At 36.9% G+C, this 23,181-nt stretch overlaps 3 protein-coding genes across 3 annotated transcripts in view; 1 reads left to right on the top strand and 2 right to left on the bottom strand.

Annotated features, from left to right (window-relative positions):
• The window catches only part of LOC111889448 (uncharacterized), a 29,082-nt gene extending 12,914 nt beyond the window's left edge, over positions 1-16,168 (bottom strand). Inside the window, exon 1 of the mRNA XM_023885598.1 lies at positions 15,942-16,168. Coding sequence (XP_023741366.1) covers positions 15,942-16,168 — 227 coding nt within the window. The remainder of the gene's footprint in view (positions 1-15,941) is intronic.
• A 497-nt stretch (positions 16,169-16,665) lies between these two features.
• Positions 16,666-17,687, bottom strand: LOC111888953 (uncharacterized). Its single transcript, XM_023885088.3, has one exon. It carries the CDS (start codon positions 16,954-16,956, stop codon positions 16,747-16,749), a length of 210 nt encoding a protein of 69 aa, XP_023740856.1. The 5' UTR covers positions 16,957-17,687; the 3' UTR covers positions 16,666-16,746.
• Positions 17,582-18,238, top strand: LOC111888945 (uncharacterized). Its single transcript, XM_023885080.3, has 2 exons — positions 17,582-17,695; positions 17,814-18,238. The coding sequence occupies exon 2, from the start codon at positions 17,814-17,816 to the stop codon at positions 18,021-18,023; it is 210 nt and encodes a 69-aa protein (XP_023740848.1). The 5' UTR covers positions 17,582-17,695; the 3' UTR covers positions 18,024-18,238.
• The last annotated feature ends 4,943 nt before the right edge of the window (positions 18,239-23,181 follow it).

The raw sequence follows: 23,181 nt of genomic DNA, 5'->3' as shown, positions 1-23,181 counted from the left end.
CTTTTCCAATGTCTCAGAGTTACACTTAAGCTTGTAAGTATAATCATATTTACTGAACTTAAGTAAATCATGACGAATAGTCTTATCAAACTTTTTGTGGTGGACTTGACCAGTGCACAAGAATGTGTACTCGATCCCTTAGTCCTTTACTTGATTCACACATCCATGTGAACAAGTAATTAGTCTTAATTTTCCAAAACTTGAAAGTTCTCATTCATCATGCTATACAACTTGCATGATTCCAAGTTCCGGTCCAATTGAACCTTGGATGATGAGGATCTTTCCTTATTTGGTAAATTTAGACATTACCACAAATGAAAGAATCAATTTCATATTTCCACTCTTGCTCTTAACGGAATTATATAAGCAACAATTTTTCCTCAAATGCCATTGTAAGGATATTTTAAAATAAATAAAATCAAAAAATTCTCTTTTATTTTAAAACTTTGCGGAAAAAACTTATCCTTACAATCCATATGAGAACTTGTTGTTATCTATTCCTAGGAAATATCTCATAACTCCTAAGAAGTAGCTCAAGAATCCGATTTTTCAAACTATGCGATAGAAATCCATCTACGCGATCAGATTCAGCATATTCTTTCTTTAAGTTTCTTCACTTTTTTTTCCTTTGATTCTTAAAACATCGCCATGTGACCCAGTCACATCATGTATCAAGAATCTCAGAATAGAAAATTAACAGAGTTAGATAGTGGATTTTACCTGAAGTAGAGTCAAACTTATTGACTTTAACATCCTTAGGTAAATTTGGCAGCTTCGCAACCAATGCCCTTTCTTTGGCAATACAAACATATGGACCCTTTGATAATGGTACACAGGACTATCACAGACTTAGCTTTTCTCTTTACCATTTGGTCAACCGAGTTGACTATAGCCGATCCCTTTCCATTGGGAAGAGAATGCTTTACTGGATATCCAATGTCATCATTGTCAATGTCCATAAAGTTTTAGGAAGTTGATCTTAACAAATAGACAAGATCATTAAGGGTCTTGTCATAGTCTTTTTCATAGGTGTTCCAAAAGAACTCACTATGTGACTTAGAAAGTAGTTGAACCACCAACTTTCTCAAGACTTTGACACCCAACTCTCCCGGCTTGTCAATATGTGACTACATCTCCAAGATGTGACCACACCTAGACCTTGCCTTGCCAATAGGGCCTGAGTGACCTTAAACTTTTCAAGAACTTGTGGGTTAGGGAGAATAATTTGAAGAGGTGAAGAAGTATGATATCCATGGGACATCATCTTCATTAGGAAACCTTGTTTCAAGAGATTTGGGAAGATCATAGGTGTCTAAACCAGACATCTTTTGGGAGATATTCAAGATAGTTGATTTAAAGTCCTTAATATGACACCCAATATGAAATATTAAGGCTAGGACCCAACAAACTATTTTATAACTTAGAAGAGGTATGCCGTAATCCAAGCTATAAAATATTTGAAGGTAGGTGAATGACGATTCACCAATTTCCACCAAGATAAACGAAATGTATTATTAGGTTTTAATTGGTTTTGAAACTCCTAGATCTTTGAGATTCATTGAACTTTTCAAAGGCATGTTTCAATCTCGAGTGTGCCCTTCAGGTTTTGTGACTGGGATGCCGAGGATCACAAAACAAGGTGTGAAGTAACCATGCAAATCACTTGGTACCCTTAATAAATTACCCCTCAATCGATGTGCCGGTTAACCACACACGCTCCATCGATACTATGATAAATATTAAGTCACCCTTTACCTACCTTGTTAAGTCCAAGTTAGTGTGCCGGTTAACCACACACGCTCCACTAACGACTTAGACAAAGTGTAAAGTGCAATTTCATGGATTAGCACCTTATTCACATTTTTCCTAAGTAACTAAGATTGGGTATTATTAAGAGTTTAGTTACTTAGTATTATCATTAATACTTTTAATGAAGGGAGAATTCTAGTCCTGTCAAACCCGTTCGGCTAACGACCCTCCACCAGTCAAGCAAGCGGTGGGTGAGAGTGGACACCCATTAAGTTGCCATTTTATAGGCAACAACCTTATACCCACCTTATAGACCGGCTTCGTGAATGAGGCGTACTAGCGGTAAGACTGACTTTACTCTTATACATATATATATTATTAACTTATAATATTATAAAGTATAAGGGTTGAATTTTAACTTTTAAAATTCTAAGGGCTAACTTGGAATTAAAGTATTCATTAGAGAAAACTTTACAAATTCCAAAACTTGAGGGCAAGTTTTGAAACTATTCAAAACTAATTAATTCCATAACTTATGTGTTTAAAGTAGTTTTAATCCAAAAACTCTTCAAGTTCCATAACTTGAGGACAAGTTATGGAAGACTTTAAACTAATAAAAGAATTAACTTTTCTTTATTTTATAACTTATGGAATTAATTAAGGTTACACCTTTTTTTATTTTATTTTTATTTTATTAAATGAAGAGACTCTTGGTCCTCCATAACTTGAGGACAAGTTATGGAGTCATAAAACCATTTAATTAGAACTAGACTCTTCATTTTGTAACCTTTGCCAATTTTTATGAGTTTTATGATTCTTAAATGTGACTTTTCATATAACTTGAGGACAAGTTACAAAAACACATTTTAGAATCAATTCTTAGATTAATTTGGATTAAAACCAACTATCACATAATTTTCATCATTAATCCAAATTCACTCATAAAACAAGATAACACAAAAAACTTTTGGTGATCCATAACTTATTCTTAAGTTATGTAATCCTTTAAAACATTAACACCAAATTTTGTAACTCCAAAAAAAACTTTGAATCAATTTTTTTTTTTTAAAACCTTTTCAAATCCATAACTTATGGAGGTTTCAAAAAAAAAAAAAACTTTTTAGATCAAACTTTTAAAACTAATAAAATAATCATATTATTTTATCTTTTATTAAATTTGACCTAATTCAACTCATAAAGCAAATTATTCAAATTTTACAAATAATTAGTTTTTCACAAGAACAAGTAATTATTTTAAAATTTGACAAACTACATGTTTTTTTTTTTCAACTTTGAAAATAAAATATTTGCATCAATATAACAGAAAACAACCCGTGGCTCTGATACCACTGTTGGGTTTTGTGCATTCTAACACTTCCTAAGTGTACATGCAACCCTAAATACCTTGGATCTATGTTTTCTCTATTATACATGCAAATAAGAACTTCCAAGGTATTATCCTAATCTAGCATACAAAACAATAATGTAACAAGATAGAATACATACCTCTTGATGTAGAAAGTCTTCATGAAGCTTGAGTGCTTAGTGCCCCAAGTGTGACACCTCAAATGGAATCACAATCATCAAAACACTTAGAATGACTTGAGAGAATTCTACACTCACCAAAATCGGCTAGCCCTTTCTTGAATACTACTAGTGGCCGATTTTTCCTCAATAATAAGATGCTTATATAGTTACACAATTAGGGTAAACTCTTAATTGTCATGGCTTTCCATTTCCTTGGATCCATGGGTACAAATACACCATGGAGCATCCATGGACCATCCTATGGGTTTTAGCCCAACTTGATTATCCATGGAGCATTAGCCCACTATACAAGTATGGATGATTTACACAATCAACCCATATATTTAATTAGTCTTCTTTTGATCATTTAATTAATCCTAGATTAATTCTTGATCAATACTAATCAAATAATCTTATTATTCTTATTATTAATATACTAGAACTTATAATATATTAATAACCATAAGTGTCTTATTTCTCTCATTCAAGTGCATGATGGTATGCAACCCAAATGGACCATGCCGGGTCGGGTCAAGTCTTACCAAATATAGTTATGGACTTAGACATTAATCCAACAATATTTAGATTAACAATTTAAGTATTTTGTCCAAATTGTTCAAAAGTTGTAGCTTTAAACTTATAATGGTTTACATACAACAACATATTAAATCTAATAAATTAAGTATAATATGTTAAAAGTTAAAGACATAACTTTATAAATAGAAAGAAAAATATTATTTTAATATTGAAATTTAGTTTATTTACGATTACACTTTAGGTTTGATACTTATTTAACCTTATTAACCAACTTATAATCATTATTAGAAAGATAGTACAATTTATCACTTTTAACTATTTATAAAATATTTTTTAGGTTATTTAAGTTGAACTAAAATTTATATTTAAGTTGATCCTGTAAAATTATATTTAAATTAACAATTTAAGTATTTTATACAAATTGTTCAAAAATTGTAGCTTTAAAAATGATAATGGTTTACATACAACAACATATTAGGCCTAATAAATTAAGTATAATATGTTAAAAGTTAAAAACATAACTTTATAAGTAGAAGAAAATATATTATTTTAATATTAAATTTTAGTTTATATATGATTACACTTTAGGTTTTATATTTATTTAACTTTATTAACCAACTTATAATCATTATTAGAAAGAAATTGAAAATTCATGGAAGTTTTCAAATGAACAGACTTCAGATTGGCATCTTATGGACGTCCTAGAAGTATAAAGTCTCTGTGGTTGGAGTTATTGAGGTCCCTATTGAGTGTATGACCTCTTAAAGAGCTTAGATTTGCCTTCTTGAGCTTATAGGGCCATGAATGCACGTAAAGTTTGCAACTTTACGTGGTAAGCATGCCCTAGGAGCATAGATCTAAGGGTTAGAAGCGTTGCATGTCTTAGTTTTGGTCTGTATGGGAAGTGGGTCGAAGGGACTCGGCGAGTCCCAAAGTGGAACTCGGTGAGTTCTATGAAGATGGTCTTAGACTCGGCGAGTTGGATGAATAACTCGGCGAGTCCTATGAAGATTGCCTGGAGCTCGCCGAGTTGTTCTTCAAACTCGGCGAGTCATATGAACTTTCGCTGAGTAAGAGGGGTTTAAGTGTTGAAGGTCCAACCCTTCGTATCTGCACGCGGGATTAACAGTGTAACGTAGTCCCAAAACCCCAAATCCTCTTGCGGGATGTTCTGGTGAGGATTGGAAGCGAGTAGGAGACTTGCTCGTGGAACTCGGCGATTTGCTCTCGGACTCGGCGAGTCGGATCACGAGTCGGTTCCACAGTCCTGAGTAGTGAGTCAATGGTGACTCAGTGAGTGGAAAGAGGGACTTGGCGAGGAGGATCGGGTTAGTAGGAGAAGGACTCGGCGAGTCTACACCACGACTTAGCGAGTCCAGTCAACTGGAAGTTGACTTTGACCAAGGAGTTGACCTTGGACCAGGGATTGGTCAGTCAATTGGCCTACGGGTATTTATGAGTGGCTAATCTATGTTTATGGGTTTGTAGCCGGAGTGTGGGCAGAGCCCGTATCTCATGGTTGAGTCTGATGATGATATATGCCAGTATGATAGATTTGTTTATACTCGTTGTTTGTGTGATACTTGTATGTTATGGATTAGCAGCTGAGTGTCGGCGAGGCTAGTATCTCTCTGATAGTGGAGTGTGGGCGAGGCCCGTATCTCTTAGATAAGGGAGTGTGGGCGAGGCCCGTATCTCCCAGCTAGCGGAGTGTGGGCGAGACCCGTATCTTCATGAGTGTGGGCGAGGCCCGTATCTCCTAGCTATTCATTGTATGTTTGTATGGTATGAGGTATTATGGGGGAACTCACTAAGCTTCGTGCTTACAGTTTTCAGTTTTGGTTTCAGGTACCTCTTCTTCGAAGGGGAAGGAGCTAGCGCGGTAGCGGCCCATCACACACATGCCTTGTATTCCGCACTATGAGATCTTCCTGGGGATTTGTACTTTGACATTATTATGTTTATGAAAATGTTTTCCATACATGTGATATCTTTTATAAAATGTTATGATCGGTGAACGCTTTTATTTCTAATGCTTCACTAAGTATATGTTTTAAAAATGAAATTTTTGGCTCGTATTTTTGGGATGTTACAAGTTGGTATCAGAGCCCTAGTTTGAGGGATTCGGACATACCTTCGGGGGTGTTTGAACTCAAATCGAGGGATTAAAAGATTTTAAAGAAGAAAATGTTTTCTAAAAGCTAAGTAAAGAGTTTTAAGAAGGAACAAAGTGTGTGATGTGCGCGACCGGCCGAGCTCAAGTAAGTATTCCCCAAAGTACCCATACAAGCTTATGTTATGTTTATCAGTTTCAGTAGAACAGCATGCTAGAATAGGACTAAGGATCTAGGAGTGATGCCTTATGTGCCTCAGTGTATGAAAAATTGCATGCTAGAATTGAGTAGACAGCAGTAGGATAGCCTGACTAGGTTATGTCTGATAGTATGAACTTAACATCGCATGCTAGTACAGTTCCTGTTATGAGGATAGAGTTGCTTGAGATTGTTTTCTTTTTGTCCGAATTCTGTTACTTTGTGTTATGAGGGCCTTAAGTTATGGGAGTTAGCTGTTAGGTGAATACGTTAAAATCACAGGTGACTAGGGTTGAATAATCTCAGAGTGTTGGATTCGACCCTATTGCGTAGCTCTTGTTTGAGTCCTAACCGTGGTAGGGATGAGTCCCTTAATCGAAGGATTATCCGAGCCTCGCTGCATGTGATTGTATTCAGGTAGTGGCTAATTGGCATTACAAAGAGACCTTCAGCAGCTGAGGACTAGGTTGGGTGGAGTCAGAGGTCTCCTAGGGTAAGCCTAGGATGAGTATAGCAGTGATTAGCGGTAGTGAAAGGGACCTGGTGGAGTCAAGGCAGTCCTTGGAGAAGGTACGGATAAATGTGGAAGGTAGTATGAGATCGTACTACTGAAAGCAGAGGATCCGTACCCGAACTAAGGAAGGCTGAGACAAGATGATTAGCTTCTGCCCTGAGGGGTCGAAGGTGAGGTTCGCAGCAGGGTGTTTACAAGATCGAGCTAGGGATTGGTGGGAGTCAGTGGGTGACTCGTTGGGAGCCTCAGCTGTCGAGGCTATGACTTGGTCGGACTTCGCAACCAGGTTCAAGGCAGAGTTCGCGTCGACTGTCGAGCTTCAGCAGATGGCCAGGGAGTTCTAAGATATGAGACAGATAACAGAGACGGTGGCGGAGATCACCGCCAAGTTTCGGGAGAGGGCATTGCTGGTGCCCCAGTATGCGGGATATGAGGATATGAGGAGGACCCGCTATCATGACATGCTACGGGCTGATATCCGGGAGCATGTTAGCTTTTCAGCTTGCCCTACCCTGGAGTCCATGATTGCCAGGGCGAGGGAAAGGGAGATTGATTTGGAGCACATTCAAAAGAGAAAGGCAGAGACGGGGCAGGTGGTTGAGGCTTCGGGGAAGAAGCCCAAAGGATCAGATGGTAGGCCGAAAGGCCAACGAGGGGCGGGCCGCTGCGGAAAATGCGGCTGGTCACATGAGGGAGCATGTAGATTGGGATCATCGGGCTGCTACAAGTGCGGCAAGGCAGGGCACTTTAGCAGGGATTGTACTGCCCCTGTCTCGGTTGTTCAGACATCTGAGTTGCTGTGTTTCTACTGCAACCAGAGGGGCCACAAGAGGGCCAATTGCCCCCAGTTGACAGCATCGGCGCCGGTTAAGGCTCCGGCTCCAGCTACCCTGCGGATTACAGATGGCCGGCAGGGCAAGGTAGAGGCTCCAGTGGTGAGGAGTCGGGCGTTTCAGCTGACGACAGAGGAGGCACGCGCCGCACCCGATGTGGTGACATGTATGATTCTTTCCCTCTATCTTATTTTTTTATGATGTTATGATATTGATATGTGCTCTCTCTCTCTCTCTCTCTCTCTCTATATATATATATATATATATATATATATATATATATATATATATATATATATGCTTTAGGATCGTTCCATGTGAACGGTATTCCTGTTCAGGTGTTGTTTGACTCGGGTGCCACCCGGTCATTTGTTTCCCTTGCGCTTAGCAAGAGGTTTACTGAGTCTTCGGGCATGTTGGATTGCCCTTTAGAGGTGGAAATTACTGATGATCGATCAATGCGAGCATCAGCAGTGTTCAGGGATTGTGTTCTAAGGTTGTTTGAGGAGCGCTACTTGGTGGATTTGGTTCCCATTCCGTTGCGTGGGAACAAGGTGATTATAGGCATGGATTGGTTGAGCCCTAATGGGGCGGTGATAGATTGCGCACAGCAGCTGGTGCGGATCAGGACCCCAAGTGGGGGAGAGTTGGTGATCCACGGCGAGAGGCCACAGCGTGGACCCACAGTATGTTCAGCTGCAACGGCTAGGCGCTACCTTCAGCAGGCTTGCGCGGGATATGTCGCGTACGTCATGGATACCCGGGAGGAGGGTTAGGCGACGGTGAGCGAGGTTTCAGTAGTGCGAGACTACGCTGATGTGTTCCCAGAGGAGCTTCCTGGAATACCTCCGGAGTGTCAGGTAGAGTTCAGGATCGACCTAGTTCCTGGTGCGGCTCCGATAGCCAAGGCACCCTATCGTTGGCTCCTCCCGAGATGCAGGAGTTGTCTACGCAGTTGCAGGAATTGCTAGACAAAGGATTTATTCGACCGAGCAGTTCACCCTGGGAAGCCCCGATCCTGTTTGTAAAGAAGAAGGACGGGTCGCATCGGATGTGTATTGATTACCGGGAGCTGAATAAGGTAACAGTGAAGAACCGCTACCCACTCCTGAGGATTGATGACCTCTTTGATCAGTTGCAGGGAGCATCTTGGTTCTCCAAGATCGATTTGCGTTCAGGGTATCATCAGATGAGGGTCCGAGAGGAGGATGTACAGAAGACCGCGTTTTGGACACGTTACGAACATTATGAGTTCGTGATGATGTCGTTTGCGCATACCAATGCTCCTGCCGCGTTCATGGACCTCATGAACCACGTATGTAGACCGATGCTGGATCGGTCTGTGATAGTTTTCATTGATGACATATTGGCTTATTCCCAGACGCAGGAGGAGCACGAAGAGCATCTAAGAGAGGTTTTGGAGACCTTGAAGAGGGAGAGCTTGTACGCCAAGTTCTCCAAATGTGAGTTTTGGTTGCGCGAGGTGCAGTTTCTTGGGCACCTCATCAACCAGAACGGGATTTCCGTAGACCCGGCCAAGGTGGAGGTCGTGATGAGATGGGAGGTTCCGAAGTCTCCATCCGAGATTCAGAGTTTTCTGGGATTAGAGGGCTACTATCGGAGATTCATTTAGGACTTCTCCAAGATAGTCGTACCCCTGACGCAACTGACTAAGAAAGCCGTGGTCTATCGATGGGGGCCTGAGCAGCAGGCAGCATTCAAGGTTCTGAGACAGAGATTGTGTGAGGCGCCAATCTTAGCCCTGCCAGAGGGCGTAGAGGATTTTGTGGTATATTGTGATGTGTCCATTTCAGGGTTGGGTGAGGTACTGATGCAGAGAGGTCATGTCATTGCCTACGCTTCGAGGCAGCTGAAGCCTCACGAGGCGAACTACCCAACACACGATTTAGAGTTGGGGGCGGTGGTCTTCGCCCTCAAGATTTGGCGACATTACCTCTATGGGGTTCGGAGTACCATTTACACGGACCACAAGAGTTTGAGGTACCTCATGGATCAGTCGAATCTGAACATGAGGCAGCATCGATGGCTCGATGTGGTGAAGGACTATGATTGTGAGATCCTTTACCACCCGGGGAAGGCCAATGTGGTGGCCGATGCACTTAGCCGCAAGGCGGCGCCGATCAGGGATATTTGCATGCGGATGACAGTGGTGACCCTGCTTTTGGAGCGGATTCGGGAGGCCTAGCAAGAGGCCATGAAGGAGGAACATCGGAAGAGTGAGCGCATAGTGGGTCAGGTTTCCTCCTTCGACTATGATAGCAGGGGATTATTGTTGTTACACCGCAGGGTGTGGGTGCAGTACCTCGGAGGCGTGCACCAGGTCTTGATGGAGGAGGCGCACAAATCTCTATTCTCCATTCATCCCGGGGCGACGAAGATGTATAGGGATCTTTGTCTGGACTATTGGTGGCCCTAAATGAAGAGGGATGTGGCTTGGTACGTCGAGCGGTGCTTGACCTGCAGGAAGGTCAAGGCCGAACATCAGAGACCGCACAACAAGATGCAGCCATTGGATATCCCGTTGTGGAAATGGGAAGATATTACGATGGACTTTATCACGAAGCTACCCAGGACCGCGCGGGGAGTGGATTCTATATGGGTCATCGTGGACCGGTTGACCAAAAGCGCCCATTTTATCCCAATTCAGGAGAGCATCTCGGCCGAGAAGTTGGCCGACATCTATATCAGGGAGGTAGTGGCGCGGCACGGGGTGCCCGTATCAGTGATTTCAAACAAAGATGTGCGATTTACTTCCAGGTTTTGGAAGAAGTTCCATGACGAGTTGGGTACTCGTCTGCATTTCAGCACCGCTTTTCACCCACAGTCGGATGGTCAGAGCGAGTGGACCATCCAAACGTTGGAGGATATGTTGTGGGCATGTGTTCTGGATTTCAGAGGTAGTTGGGATACCTACCTCCCGTTGGCGAAGTTCTCATATAATAATAGCTATCATGCGAGCATCGACCGTCCTCCCTTCAAGATGTTGTACGGAAGGAGGTGCAGGACCCTGATATGTTGGGGAGAGGTTGGCCAGAGGGTCATGGGAAGCACCGAAGTGGTGCTCCAGACGACAGAGAAGATCCAGCAGATCCGGAGTAGGCTCCAGAATGCCCAGAGTCGGCAGAAAAGTTATGTCGACAAGCGCCGTTCAGACTTGGAATTCCAAGTCGGGGATATGGTTCTCCTGAAGGTGTCGTTGTGGAAAGGCGTCATCCGATTCAGGAAGCGAGGCAAGTTGGGCCCAAGGTTCATCGGGCCATTCGGGGTTGTAGCCCGGGTGGGCAAGGTGGCGTATAGGTTGGATCTGCCAGCCGAACTCAGCCAGATCCACAGCACTTTCCACGTCTCTCAATTGCGGAAGTGTTTGGTAGACGACTCGGCAGTGGTGCCTTTGGAGGATATTCAGGTCGACGACAGCCTGAATTACATCGAGCGTCCTGTGGCGATCCTCGACAGGAAGTCGAAGGATCTAAGGAACAAGAGGGTGGAACTCGTGAAGGTGCAATGACAGCACCGAAAGGGATCGGAGTGGACTTTGGGAGCCGGTGGAAGAGATGATGGAGCATTACCCCGAGCTATTTCAGGATCGAGCACCGGACTTCGATGACGAAGTCTAAAATAAGTGGGCGAGATTTGTAGCACCTGGTTCCTGGTACGTACTCCTTGTGATTAATATTTTAATTTTATGCATTTTTTGCCTTGGACTCGGCGAGCTAAAGGAGCAACTCGCCGAGTAGGAGCAGGATAAGGCGTGGGGTTTGAACCTTGTACTCGGCGAGTCGGTCCCTGGACTCGGCGAGTAGACCCTGTTTGGACAAAAACCCTAATCCGAGCATTTGCACCCTATTTAAACGCTCTAACTTGGCCTCCTTAGTCCCTAACACTTCCAGAGATCTGTAGAAAGAAACCCTAGCCCCCATATTGTTCTTGAGAGTGATTTTGGCTTTGTGGAGAAGGTTTGGAGCTTAGAGGAAGGAAGAGGAGGTTGAAGTGTGCAAGGAGGAGAGGTAGATCCGGAATCTACACTGTGAGAAGCTTCCATTCAGGTAGAAAAGTTCTTACCTTGATCATTAGTTCATTAGATCCCCTTTTTGTCCCAAATTAGTGGTTTCAAGCCCTAAAACCTCAAATTCCATGTAATTATGCTTTAAGTTCTGAAAGGACTTCAGATTGGGATCTTATGGACGTCCTAGAAGTATAAAGTCTCTGTGGTTGGAGTTATTGAGGTCCCTATTGAGTGTATGACCCCTTAAAGAGCTTGGATTTGCCTTCTTGAGCTTATAAGGCCATGCATGCACGTAAAGTTTGCAACTTTGCGTGATAAGCATGCCCTAGGAGCATAGATCTATGGGTTAGAAGCATTGCATGTCTTAGTTTTGGTCTGTATGGGAAGTGGGTCGAAGGGACTCGGCGAGTCCCAAAGTGGGACTCCACGAGTTCTATGAAGATGGTCTTAGACTCGGCGAGTTGGATGAACAACTCGGCGAGTCCTATGAAGATTGCCTGGAGCTCGCCGAGTTGTTCTTCAAACTCGGCGAGTCATATGAACTTTTGCTGAGTAAGAGGGGTTTACGTGTTGAAGGTCCAACCCTTCGTATCTGCACACGGGATTAACAGTGTAACGTAGTCCCAAAACCCCAAATCCTCTTGCGGGATGTTCTGGTGAGGATTGGAAGCGAGTAGGAGACCTGCTCGTGGAACTCGGCGAGTTGCTCTCGGACTCGGCGAGTCGGATCACGAGTCAGTTCCATAGTCCCGAGTAGTGAGTCAAGGGTGACTCAGTTAGTCGAAAGAGGGACTTGGCGAGTAGGACCAGGTTAATAGGAGAAGGACTCATCGAGTCTACGCCACGACTCGGCAAGTCCAGTCAATTGGAAGTTGACTTTGACCAAGGAGTTGACCTTGGACCAGGGATGGGTCAGTCAATTGGCCTAAGGGTATTTATGAGTGGCTAATCTATGTTTATGGGTTTGTAGCCGGAGGATTACCGGTGCAGCAGCCAGACGTTGAGCAGTCAGACTTTCGGTAGCTACTCTTCGAGGTGAGTTTCCTTCCAGTAGTAACGGGTCTAAGGCACCAAGTTCGGCCCGTATAAACGATGTGCTAGTGTTGGAGTGTGGGCAGAGCCCGTATCTCATGGTTGAGTCTGATGATGATATATGCCAGTATGATAGATTTGTCTATACTCGTTGTCTGTGTGATACTTGTATGTTATGGATTAGCAGCTGAGTGTGGGCGAGGCCCGTATCTCTCTGATAGTGGAGTGTGGGCGAGGCCCGTATCTCTCAGATAAGGGAGTGTGGGTGAGGCCCGTATCTCCCAGCTAACGGAGTGTGGGCGAGGCCCGTATCTTCATGAGTGTGGGCGAGGCCCGTATCTCCTAGCTGTTCATTGTATGTTTGTATGATATGAGGTATTATGGGGGAACTCACTAAGCTTCATGCTTATAGTTTTCAGTTTTGGTTTCAGGTACCTCTTCTTCGAAATGGAAGGAGCTGGCGTGGTAGCGGCCCATCACACACATGCCTCGTATTCCGCACTATGAGATCTTCCTGGGGATTTGTACTCTGACATTATTATGTTTATGAAAATGTTTTCCAGACATGTGATATCTTTTATAAAATGTTATGATCGGTGAACACTTTTATTTCTAATGCTTCACTAAGTATATGTTTTAAAAATGAAATTTTTGGCTCGTATTTTTGGGACGTTACAGTTCACATGAAAATCAATACAAACATTCATACATAAGTCATTCATATTTAACATAAATTTATTAATAATTTACATCTTAATACAATCAATTCACAGGTCAATACATAAAATCCACAGCTTAATATATAAAATTCACAGTTTAATGCAAAAAACTATACATTCACAACCATATTTTTAACTTCAAATTACACATATACCTTCAGATTTATATGCTAGTGCTTCTTTCAAAGTTTATTTAAGAAAATATTTACAATTTAAGTTTTACATACTTTATTCAAAATTAGATAAAATGATATATGTGTATAGTGTCTCTTCAAACTTATATTTCAGAGGCAAACAAAAAAATTATAATAAAAAAAATTACAGTTTAATACCAGTCATTTCGCATGTTAATATAGTCAATTCACAACTTAATACAATAAATTCACAAGTTAATATAGTCAACTCATAGTTTAAACAGAAAATTCACAACTTAATGCAGTCATTTCACTGTTTAAAACACAAAAATATCAACTTAGTATAGAAATTCACAGCTAAATGCAGTCAATCCACAGTTTAAGCCTCAAAATAAACAAGTTAATATAGAAAATCATTGTTTAATACAAAAAAGTATGCATTCAAAAGCATATTATCAACTTAAAAATTTTAATACAATCAATTTACAGTTTAATACAATTAATTCATAGTTAAATATACAAAACTCATAGCTTAATATAATCAGTTTATAGTTTAAACAATAAATTCACAGCTTAATGCATTCAATTCATAGTTTTAAACACAAATATCACAACTAAATACACAAACTTCTTAGTTTAATACATAAAAAAATATGCATTCACAACTTAATAATTTACCAAATTTCATTGAGGCATTTCATCAGACACCATGTGTGCATCTTTTTTTTAGAACTTCCATTTGTAAACACCATCAATGTAAACACCATACACACACCGAATCTAACTTGAAAATAGACAAACACATCAGATCTGATGTCGATTTGGTGGTGTTTTGACTAGAGATAAGAGAGAAAGAGATGGAAATGAGTTATAGATGAGAAGGAAGTGATACATAACAAATCTGGTACAAATCCGACAAACATATTGCTGGTGATGGAACATATCAGAGAAAAAATAAGTTCAAGAGTTCTGGAACAAAACAAAATCAAGATTAGCACATGTAGGTTGAGATGATGACTGCGATTTGTGATTTTTGATGCTCTGACAACGACACCAACGGTGGGGGAACAAATCTGATTTAGATCCAACAAAATTCCGACGGGTCATAACTTGTTCGTTATAAATCGGATTTCAGCGTTTCTTATATCCCCGAAATCCTTGTTACGACCACTTCAACTTTCTTCATAGATATTGGGTCTATCTATTATTTTATTTTTGACGAATATTTTTATTATTATTTTATTACATTGTTACAAGCACGTATATTGCATATAAATCACATAATACTCAAATAATTTTTCTTCATTACTTCAAAATAGGTTACAATTGTTGATCCTAACTATTACATCATTATTATAATGTTTAGCCTGGAAACGCATGTGTTACAATATTGGTAGATCAGGGCTTCTCCGGTGCACCCCTATGCGCGGATATGGTGACAAAGAAATGAAGGAGATGGAGGGTTCTCTGCTTGCAATGTTTTTCGACAACATATGTGTAGAAGAGAGGCGACGATTTGTGTTCTTTGATTCATGGATGAAGAAGTTGGCAAGATAAAAAGATAAAAGGGCTAAGCACTTAAGTTTTGGGTGGTGAGACCCACATTTTTATTAAATATATTTATTTAATAAATAAATAATCAAAAAATATAAAAATTATTAAAAAGAAAATATACAAAGACACAGTAGTCTTTTTAAGTTAAATCGTGATTAAACGTGCATCATAAATTAAGAGAAATTAAATATTCTCTTACTTTTTATTTCTATTAATTCTTTCTCATTTTAAATGATAACATGTGTTATATTGATATATTAAAATATCATTAAATAAACATTACATTACATGTTATAGATTCATTATTTAATCAGGTAAAAGAATTTATAGCAACAAAAAATAGAATGATATTTAATTTTCAAAAATCAATAATATAGGAGCGGGTAGCTGGTAGCGTGTAACAGGTAGCTGGTAGCGGGAAATTGTAGCTTTTATTTGTTATATGAATGTTTGGCAAAAGTAGTTAGAAGCTTTTGAAATATATAAAATTACATAAAAAGACAATTGATTAAAAATAAATAAATATATAAATATATTTTTAAAGGTAATTATAGAAATTGATTTAGCGTTTTGTTAAACGCTACATCAAGTAGTTTTTAGAATCGAAGCGTTTTGTTAAAACTAAAAGTTAAACGATCGTACTGTCAAACGAAGCTTTTAATTTAAACTAGAACGTTTTATCAAAAGTTAAAAGCTAGAAGCTCCAAAGCTTCCAAAACACCGTGCCAAAGCATCCACTCTTTATTCTATACATATAGTGTAATTCCAGACGAGTTCAACACGTGTTGAAACCGGAATAGCATCGACTCGTTTGCCGCCTTGCTGTGACGAATTTGGAATTACGGATGTGAGAGCTTATCCTGTTCGTCTCGATTTTCCAACAACATCTTCTACTCAATCTTATCCTCCATCATACTGTAATTTCTTTCACCGTGTTATTTCAAACTCTCGTGATCAACACTAAAAGATGAGAGACCAAGATGATCGAACTCGGGTTTTGTACCAGCTCTGTTCAATGATCATCAACATCCTCGGTTCACCTCCTCTTCCTATCCCATTCCCATTCCCCACCTCCTTCGTCGGCGCCACCGTAGCTTCCTCTTCGTCGTCATCGTCGGCCCCTTCGCCACATCGACCACATGTGTCTCCTACTGGATTTGCTGCACTATTTGTCTCGATTTCCTTCGCGTTGATGCTGTTTGGATCCGCGATTTTCGTTATCGGGGTCATGTTGATGCCTTTGGTGATTGCTTTGGTAATGCTGTTCTACTTGGCCGGAATCGTTTCCAATTTGACTTACTTGGTCGCCGCCGTTCTCCGTCCATCTACGAGGATTGTTTCAGGTTTAGTTCGGTATTGACACATTTAATGGTTCCTTATGCGGCATGGAGATTCTCATGAAGCTGAGAACGTTAAGTAACTAGTCTAGATCTAGCACATTAGTTAAGTTACTAGTTACAATTGTGTTAATTAATACAAGTATGAAATGAGCAGCCATGGAGATTTAATGATCGAATAACATCTTCCTTTTCCCATTCGAAGTATGATAACATGTGTAATCTATTGTGCTTAATTTCTTCCAAACCGCATTACTTATCATAACATATTAACACACCACTGTTTCATAATCCATACACACATGATTATATATATATATATATATATATATATATATATATATATATATATATATATATATATATTCCAAATTAATAACCACAGAATAATTGGAAAAAGAGTGAAGTAATACTTTGAAAAGACCAAAAGGTCAAATAAGATAAGTAAGAACTACATTATATATCTGCTAGCTAGCCTATGTTGATGCTGATACCAACTGCAATGAGTAAGATAGTGATCATTCCAAAGAAGATGATTGTGTGGACACAAATGGAAACCCCACTCGTCTGGAAGTTATTAAACTCAACTGCACGCCCTTTACCCGGAAGCTGAAACAACAAACCGGGCGACAACAGCACAAACAGCAACACCCCTATTAGAACAGGTGCCCAATCTGCCATTTAATTTTCTTTTTTGTATAGATTTAAGCCAAACCATGTACATGGTATACTTGATATATAAATGGAAACCTTAGCCATATGGCATATGACAAAAAAACTAGGTGACAAAGGACACATACAAACTTCGCCTGTGAAGCATCGTATACGTCGTTCTTCATATTAACATTTGTCTTACTATGAATATTTAAGCCGGCAGATGGCATAGAATATGTAGATAGTAGACTATATAAACTTACTTGCTTATTCTATTTAGTGCAATTTGTCAACTTTCCAATATATAAATTATATATTGTTTTCCTGTTCGACTATATATTTAACATCATGCTATGTGCTCATTAGACATAACATATAATAATTAGAATATATCGTGCCTATATATTGATCTCTTTATTTCAAGATCCACGAGTAAAGCAAACAGGATATACATATCCCAATATGGCGCTTCGTAAGCCATCTAGCTTTACACCTACATCAAGTGCTTCCTTTTTTCGTAATCTTTTCTTTGCACAAATGACAACGATTAATCTCTAAACCACAATAAAAAAGCAGATGAAAAGAAACACTCTTGGGATCAATAATTGTAAAAAGAACAAAAAAGAAGGTTGTAAGATAAAGCAAAAGCCCATAGCCTCCACTAGAGAAAGAAAATAAAAAACATACCTTCCCTCCAATTCTTCATTTCCACTATTTTTTGTTTTCCTTTTGAAGTTTAGCATCCCCTCCCTGCCTTCATCACCAAGTAAGTTAGTTAATTCCCTCTACTTATAATTTGCAACTCATGCATTCTCTCACTTAACCTGAAAGGAGGCTCACTCACTCGTTAAACTCAGTCCATATTTTTTTGATATCAAATTAAGATGCATACAGATTGGGGTCCAGCTGCTGTTGCAGTGGTGATGTTTGTATTATTGTCCCCAGGGTTGCTATTTCAATTGCCAGCGAGGACAAGAGTGATAGAATTTGGTAATATGTACACCAGTGGCATATCGATTCTAGTTCATGCGATTTTGTACTTTTGTATTTACACCATCTTGGTTGTAGCTATTGGTATTCACATTCGTACTTGAATATTGATGATTCTCGCTCCTTCTTATATGCTCTAAGGCTTCTTTCCGTTTGTTTTTATACATTTTGTTCTTGTTGGATATGGCTTATGGGATTTACCTAAATTTTTGGTATCTCATATGTTGTGCACTTATGGGATGCTTTTAGGCATGTAATAACTTATTTCAATGTTTTTTTCGCCATGTCGATGTTTAGAAAATGAATTTTGTTGATCCTATCCATTAGTTTGAGATGTTTTCAATTGTTGATATATGTTTGTTTATATCCCATGCACCGTGAATTTATTTGTTTTGAAGGGGTATTAATCGTTTAGCTGAACCAAGAGATCCTTGATCATTTGTTTTAATTTTTCTTTTAAATGTGTCGAGTATTTTGCACCTTAAAAAGTCTATATTACAAGGACCGGAGCACAAACTGATTGGGCTCGATCTCCAGGCTTTTTCAGACTTGTCTGGACTATTGGGCTCTTCAATGTTTTGGACAAGGCCAACCTCAACTGGGTTTTAGTTGGGCTTTACTATTACCTTTGTTATCAATTGAATTTGATATTGGTCACTTGTTGCGCGTACAACACAATTTTAGTATTTACCCAAAAACAGAGGTCTGGTGAATAAAACCAAAGTAATTGAAAGTCTTGAAAGTTTTAAATTACAATTAGTACTAACTATAGTAGGCACCTGATTATCTGGAATCCGAGCTGACAGTTCTGTCTTCTGTGAATGTTAGAACCGCGTTTGAAACTCTTTTCCTAAAACAAATTATTCGAATTTTTTAGTTTTTTTTATGGTTTCCATTTTCAAAATAAATCAATTAACTTTTTCAAAGTAAATATGTGAACCACAAAAATTAGGCATCACAAAATTGTTCGATTTATCTTTAAGCTTACGGAGGTGATAACGAATGATAGGCTTTCTATGTAGTGAACTTCTTGTTGAAATAATAACGTACTAGTTGTGACATCCGTATATTATACGGGTTGATTAAAACAAAATATGTACTAGTTGTGACATCCGTATATTATACGGGTTGATTAAAACAAAATATTACGGAAAGTTTATTTGAATATGAAAGTTGAAATAAGTAAAAATTATGAAAAAAAAAATGCAAAAGAAAAAATTAAAATTATGTGTTTACTTGTCAGACACATGTATTAAACGTAATAGTTCTAACAAAATATTAAATACAAAGGTTTAAACTAAAAATTTATTTAAATTTGAAATTGATGTTTGAAATTTGAAATTTGAGATTCATATAATCATTATGATATGTTTAATTTATGGAAACTAAATTAATGATATATTGAAAAATAAAAAATAAAGTAAATGACAAGTGAAAAATATATATCTTAAAATTATGATAAAATTACATGTCCTCTCTAATAAATAAAGGTTTTTTTTGTCACTTGTCATATTCTCATTCATTATATCACATGTCATTTTGTCATAATTTTGAGATATTCATTTTTCACTTGTCATTTACTTTATTTATCATTATTGAATATATACCATTTATTTAGTTTCTATAAATTAAACATACCATAATAACTATATTAATTTCAAATTTTAATTTTCAAATTTCAAACTTCAATTTCAATTTCAAACTTTCGTATTTAAAATTTGGGTAAATGGCACAAAAATACACTATTTTTACACAGAAATTTAATTTTGACACCGTGTTATTTTTTGTGTTAATTTTGATACTGTGTTTTCCAATTCGTTACAATTCTGACCACTTGACCGGTTAACCAGGTTACATGCTGACGTGGCATGATGACGTGTCAGTTTTGATGACGTGGCATACTGACATGATATGCTGACGTGTCAAAATTGATTTTTTTTCCACAAAAAACACTAAGTTTTCACTTTTTTTTTTTGATTTTGACACTAAGTTTAATTTTTTATTTCAATTTTGACACTATGTTTTTTTGTTCCAATCGAACATCATTTATCGAATTTTGTTCAATTTTGTCTATTTTCCATTTGAAACCGTATAAATATATTTTTTTTATTACATTTTAAACCGTATAACATATTTTTTTCATTTAAAAACCATATTTTTATTTAAATACAAGGTGCTTTTTTTCTTACATTCAAAGCATTAGTTATATCATGAGAATCAAACTAACGATAAGCTTCTAATAAGATGTAAAAATTTGATGGGTTGCAAACTTGATATCCAAATTTTGATCAACTACACGCCTATAAACCTTCAAACACATTTTAAAGTTGCATATTAATATAAAATACAATTTTTATATAGCTAATACATATTTATACATAAAAATATGGTTTGAGTGTAAAAAAAATGTATTTATACAAAACTATGGTTTTTAAATGAAAAAAAAAAACATATTTATACGGTTTAAATGTATTAAAAAAATAGTTATACGGTTTCAAATAGAAAATTGTCAACATTGAACAAAATTGGAAAAAATGATGTTCGATTTGGAACAAAAAAACATAGTGTCAAAGTTGAAGAAAAATTAAACGTAGTGTCAAAATCGAAAAAAATGAAAACTTAGTGTTTTTTGTGAGAAAAAAATTCAATTTTGACACGTCAGCATATCATGTCAGCATGCCACGTCATCATGTCACGTCAGCATGCAACCTGGTTAACCAATCAAGTGGTCAAAATTGTAACAAATTGAAAAACACATTGTCAAAATTGACACAAAAAAAACACAGTGTCAAAATCGAATTTCTGTGTAAAAAGTGTGTTTTTTGTGTCATTTACCCTTAAAATTTTGTTATAATTAGCACATTTAATACACGGGTCTGACAACTAAACACATAATTTTAATTTAATTTTTTCATTTTTTTTAATTTATACTTATTTTAAATTTCAAATTCAAATAAAACTTGCTATTTAATCATTTGTATTTAACATTTTGTTTTAATCAACCCGTATATTATACGGGTATCATAACTAGTGGCATAATAAATAAGAGAATGATATGTGACAAAAATTATTTTCATTTATCAGGGAGGATGATGCTTTAAATGTAATTATATTGTATATCACTTTGCAAGTTGTAATGTTGGAAGTTTCTACCAATTGTGGCAACTCTTCTATTTTTACAAAAATTATATATTTCACCTTTCTATTTTTTTTTAAATATTTTATAAAATGATATTTTTCCATTATTTTATATTTTAAAATGTCATTTTGAGCCAATTCAATTTGAACTTTTGAAAATGTGATTTTCACGTCTTTCGTTTTCTAAATTTTTGTGCTTATCCCCCGTAGTATGTATATGTCGGTATAAATTCAAAGTTGTCACGTTTCGACGTAATTAATAACTTTCGTTTGTTAATTTTAGAAAAAAAAAATTACACGGTTTTTTTTCATTTGCGTGTCAGTATAAATTTGAGTTTGTCTACGTTTCAACATAATTTTTTTTTATATTTTTGTTCTTATTTTTATGTATGCTTCGTGCGTATAAGTCATATCACATATAATACAATTTTTATTTTTTGAAATTTCGTTCCTTAACTTAAAAAATATATTACTTACTTATTTTTATGTATATGTCACTATAAATTCAAGTTTTTATAGATTTCGATATAAATTTTTGTGTATGTTTTCGTGCTCATTTGGTATACGTTTCTTTTGTATGAGTTGAATCACATATAATATGTTTTCATTCGATGGTATAAATTTTAGTAAGTAATGGTATCGACCTTGTATATGTATCTATCAACAAACACAACGGTACATACTTTTTATTAATATAATTATCAAATTTCAACCAACAAAATAGATTGTCACTTCTGCAACATGCGGATGCAATTTAGTAGTTCTCAATCGATATGAAATCTATTTCGTTTTAAAAACCATATAACTTATATTAGCCATAATAATTCCCCTTATTATTTGACCCAAAAAAAAGCATGAGACGTATACCGATGGGGGTAATATGTTTATTCAAATGAAATATCAAATGTAGACGGTCGACAAAAATGAATGATAACTGTTAGTCATTTTTTATTATAATTAATTAAGTATATATATATATATATATATATATATATATATATATATATATATATATATATATATATATATATATATATATATATATATATATATATATATATATATATATATATATATATATATATATATATATATATATATATATATATATATATATTCTTACATAACATTTTTTCTCCACACAACAATTTGTGCTTTAAAATTGTATTGTACAACTCTATAAAACATAAATTTATTATGTACGAGGAAAAATTGTTATGTACGAATTACTTCAAAATTCAAAAAATCGTTTCTCGTGTTTTCCATTGTCAAAGGGTATTAGTTCCAAACTACCACATGTGTTATAACGCTTGAACTTCATGCTTGAAGCGATTGAATTCAACTTAAATATAAATTTGTCTTTGTAAATTCCCTTAACTCGGTTACTTTGTGTGAACAAACCTGAAGAATACATATTTTAAATATAAAAATGCATTTATATGGTTGTGTTAGTGAGTATTAAAATCTATTTTTTTAGAAATTATAGTGATTTAGTTGTTTTTCAATAAAATAGATCATTTTAATACTAGCATAAATTTTTTTCTCGTCCAACGAACGGGTGTTCATATAAATAAAAGCAACAAAATCTATGATGATAGAACCAAAGATTAATATCTATTAACAAAATTGGAATTTGAATGATTAACTATTTATAGTTTGAGCCACCTAGCTTATGTCAAAATAGGTTCTTATTTAATAAATTTCTTTATTATCAAAGAAAAATAATAGGATTAAAGGGTCTATGGCCTAATGGTATCAAAATATGCAGAAAATATGTTATTTCTCAAGTTGTTGAGGGTTCAAGCTCCGTTGTAGACAAATATGTAGCACTGAGAGTATGATTTGATGGGATGTGTGTGTATGTTTGACGTTCAAAAATAAATAATAATATGGTTGCCTGTTTATTATGTCTAATATTTTTGGATAGAACCGATTCAATCAAACCATGCATTAGATATAAAATATTTTTAATCTGATCTTATTCAACTAACCAAACCTATTTAATTGAAATTAAGATATTATAAATGTGTTTGACAAAACTAGCTGATGCCTAGAAGTTGACAGATGCATGTATCCAATAGTCGATAGTTTGTAGTTAATAATTGGTAGTTGGTAGTTAATAGC

Source organism: Lactuca sativa, chromosome 2 (assembly GCF_002870075.4).
Source record: "Lactuca sativa cultivar Salinas chromosome 2, Lsat_Salinas_v11, whole genome shotgun sequence".
NCBI lineage: Eukaryota > Viridiplantae > Streptophyta > Magnoliopsida > Asterales > Asteraceae > Lactuca > Lactuca sativa.
Note: the sequence above shows the minus strand (reverse complement) of the source record. Positions and strands in the feature narration are given on the sequence as shown.

Bases quoted from the DNA above. Each gene is read 5' to 3' on its own strand.
- LOC111888945 (XM_023885080.3), top strand. From the start codon at position 17,814: ATGCATACAGATTGGGGTCCAGCTGCTGTTGCAGTGGTGATGTTTGTA.
- LOC111888953 (XM_023885088.3), bottom strand. From the start codon at position 16,956: ATGGCAGATTGGGCACCTGTTCTAATAGGGGTGTTGCTGTTTGTGCTG.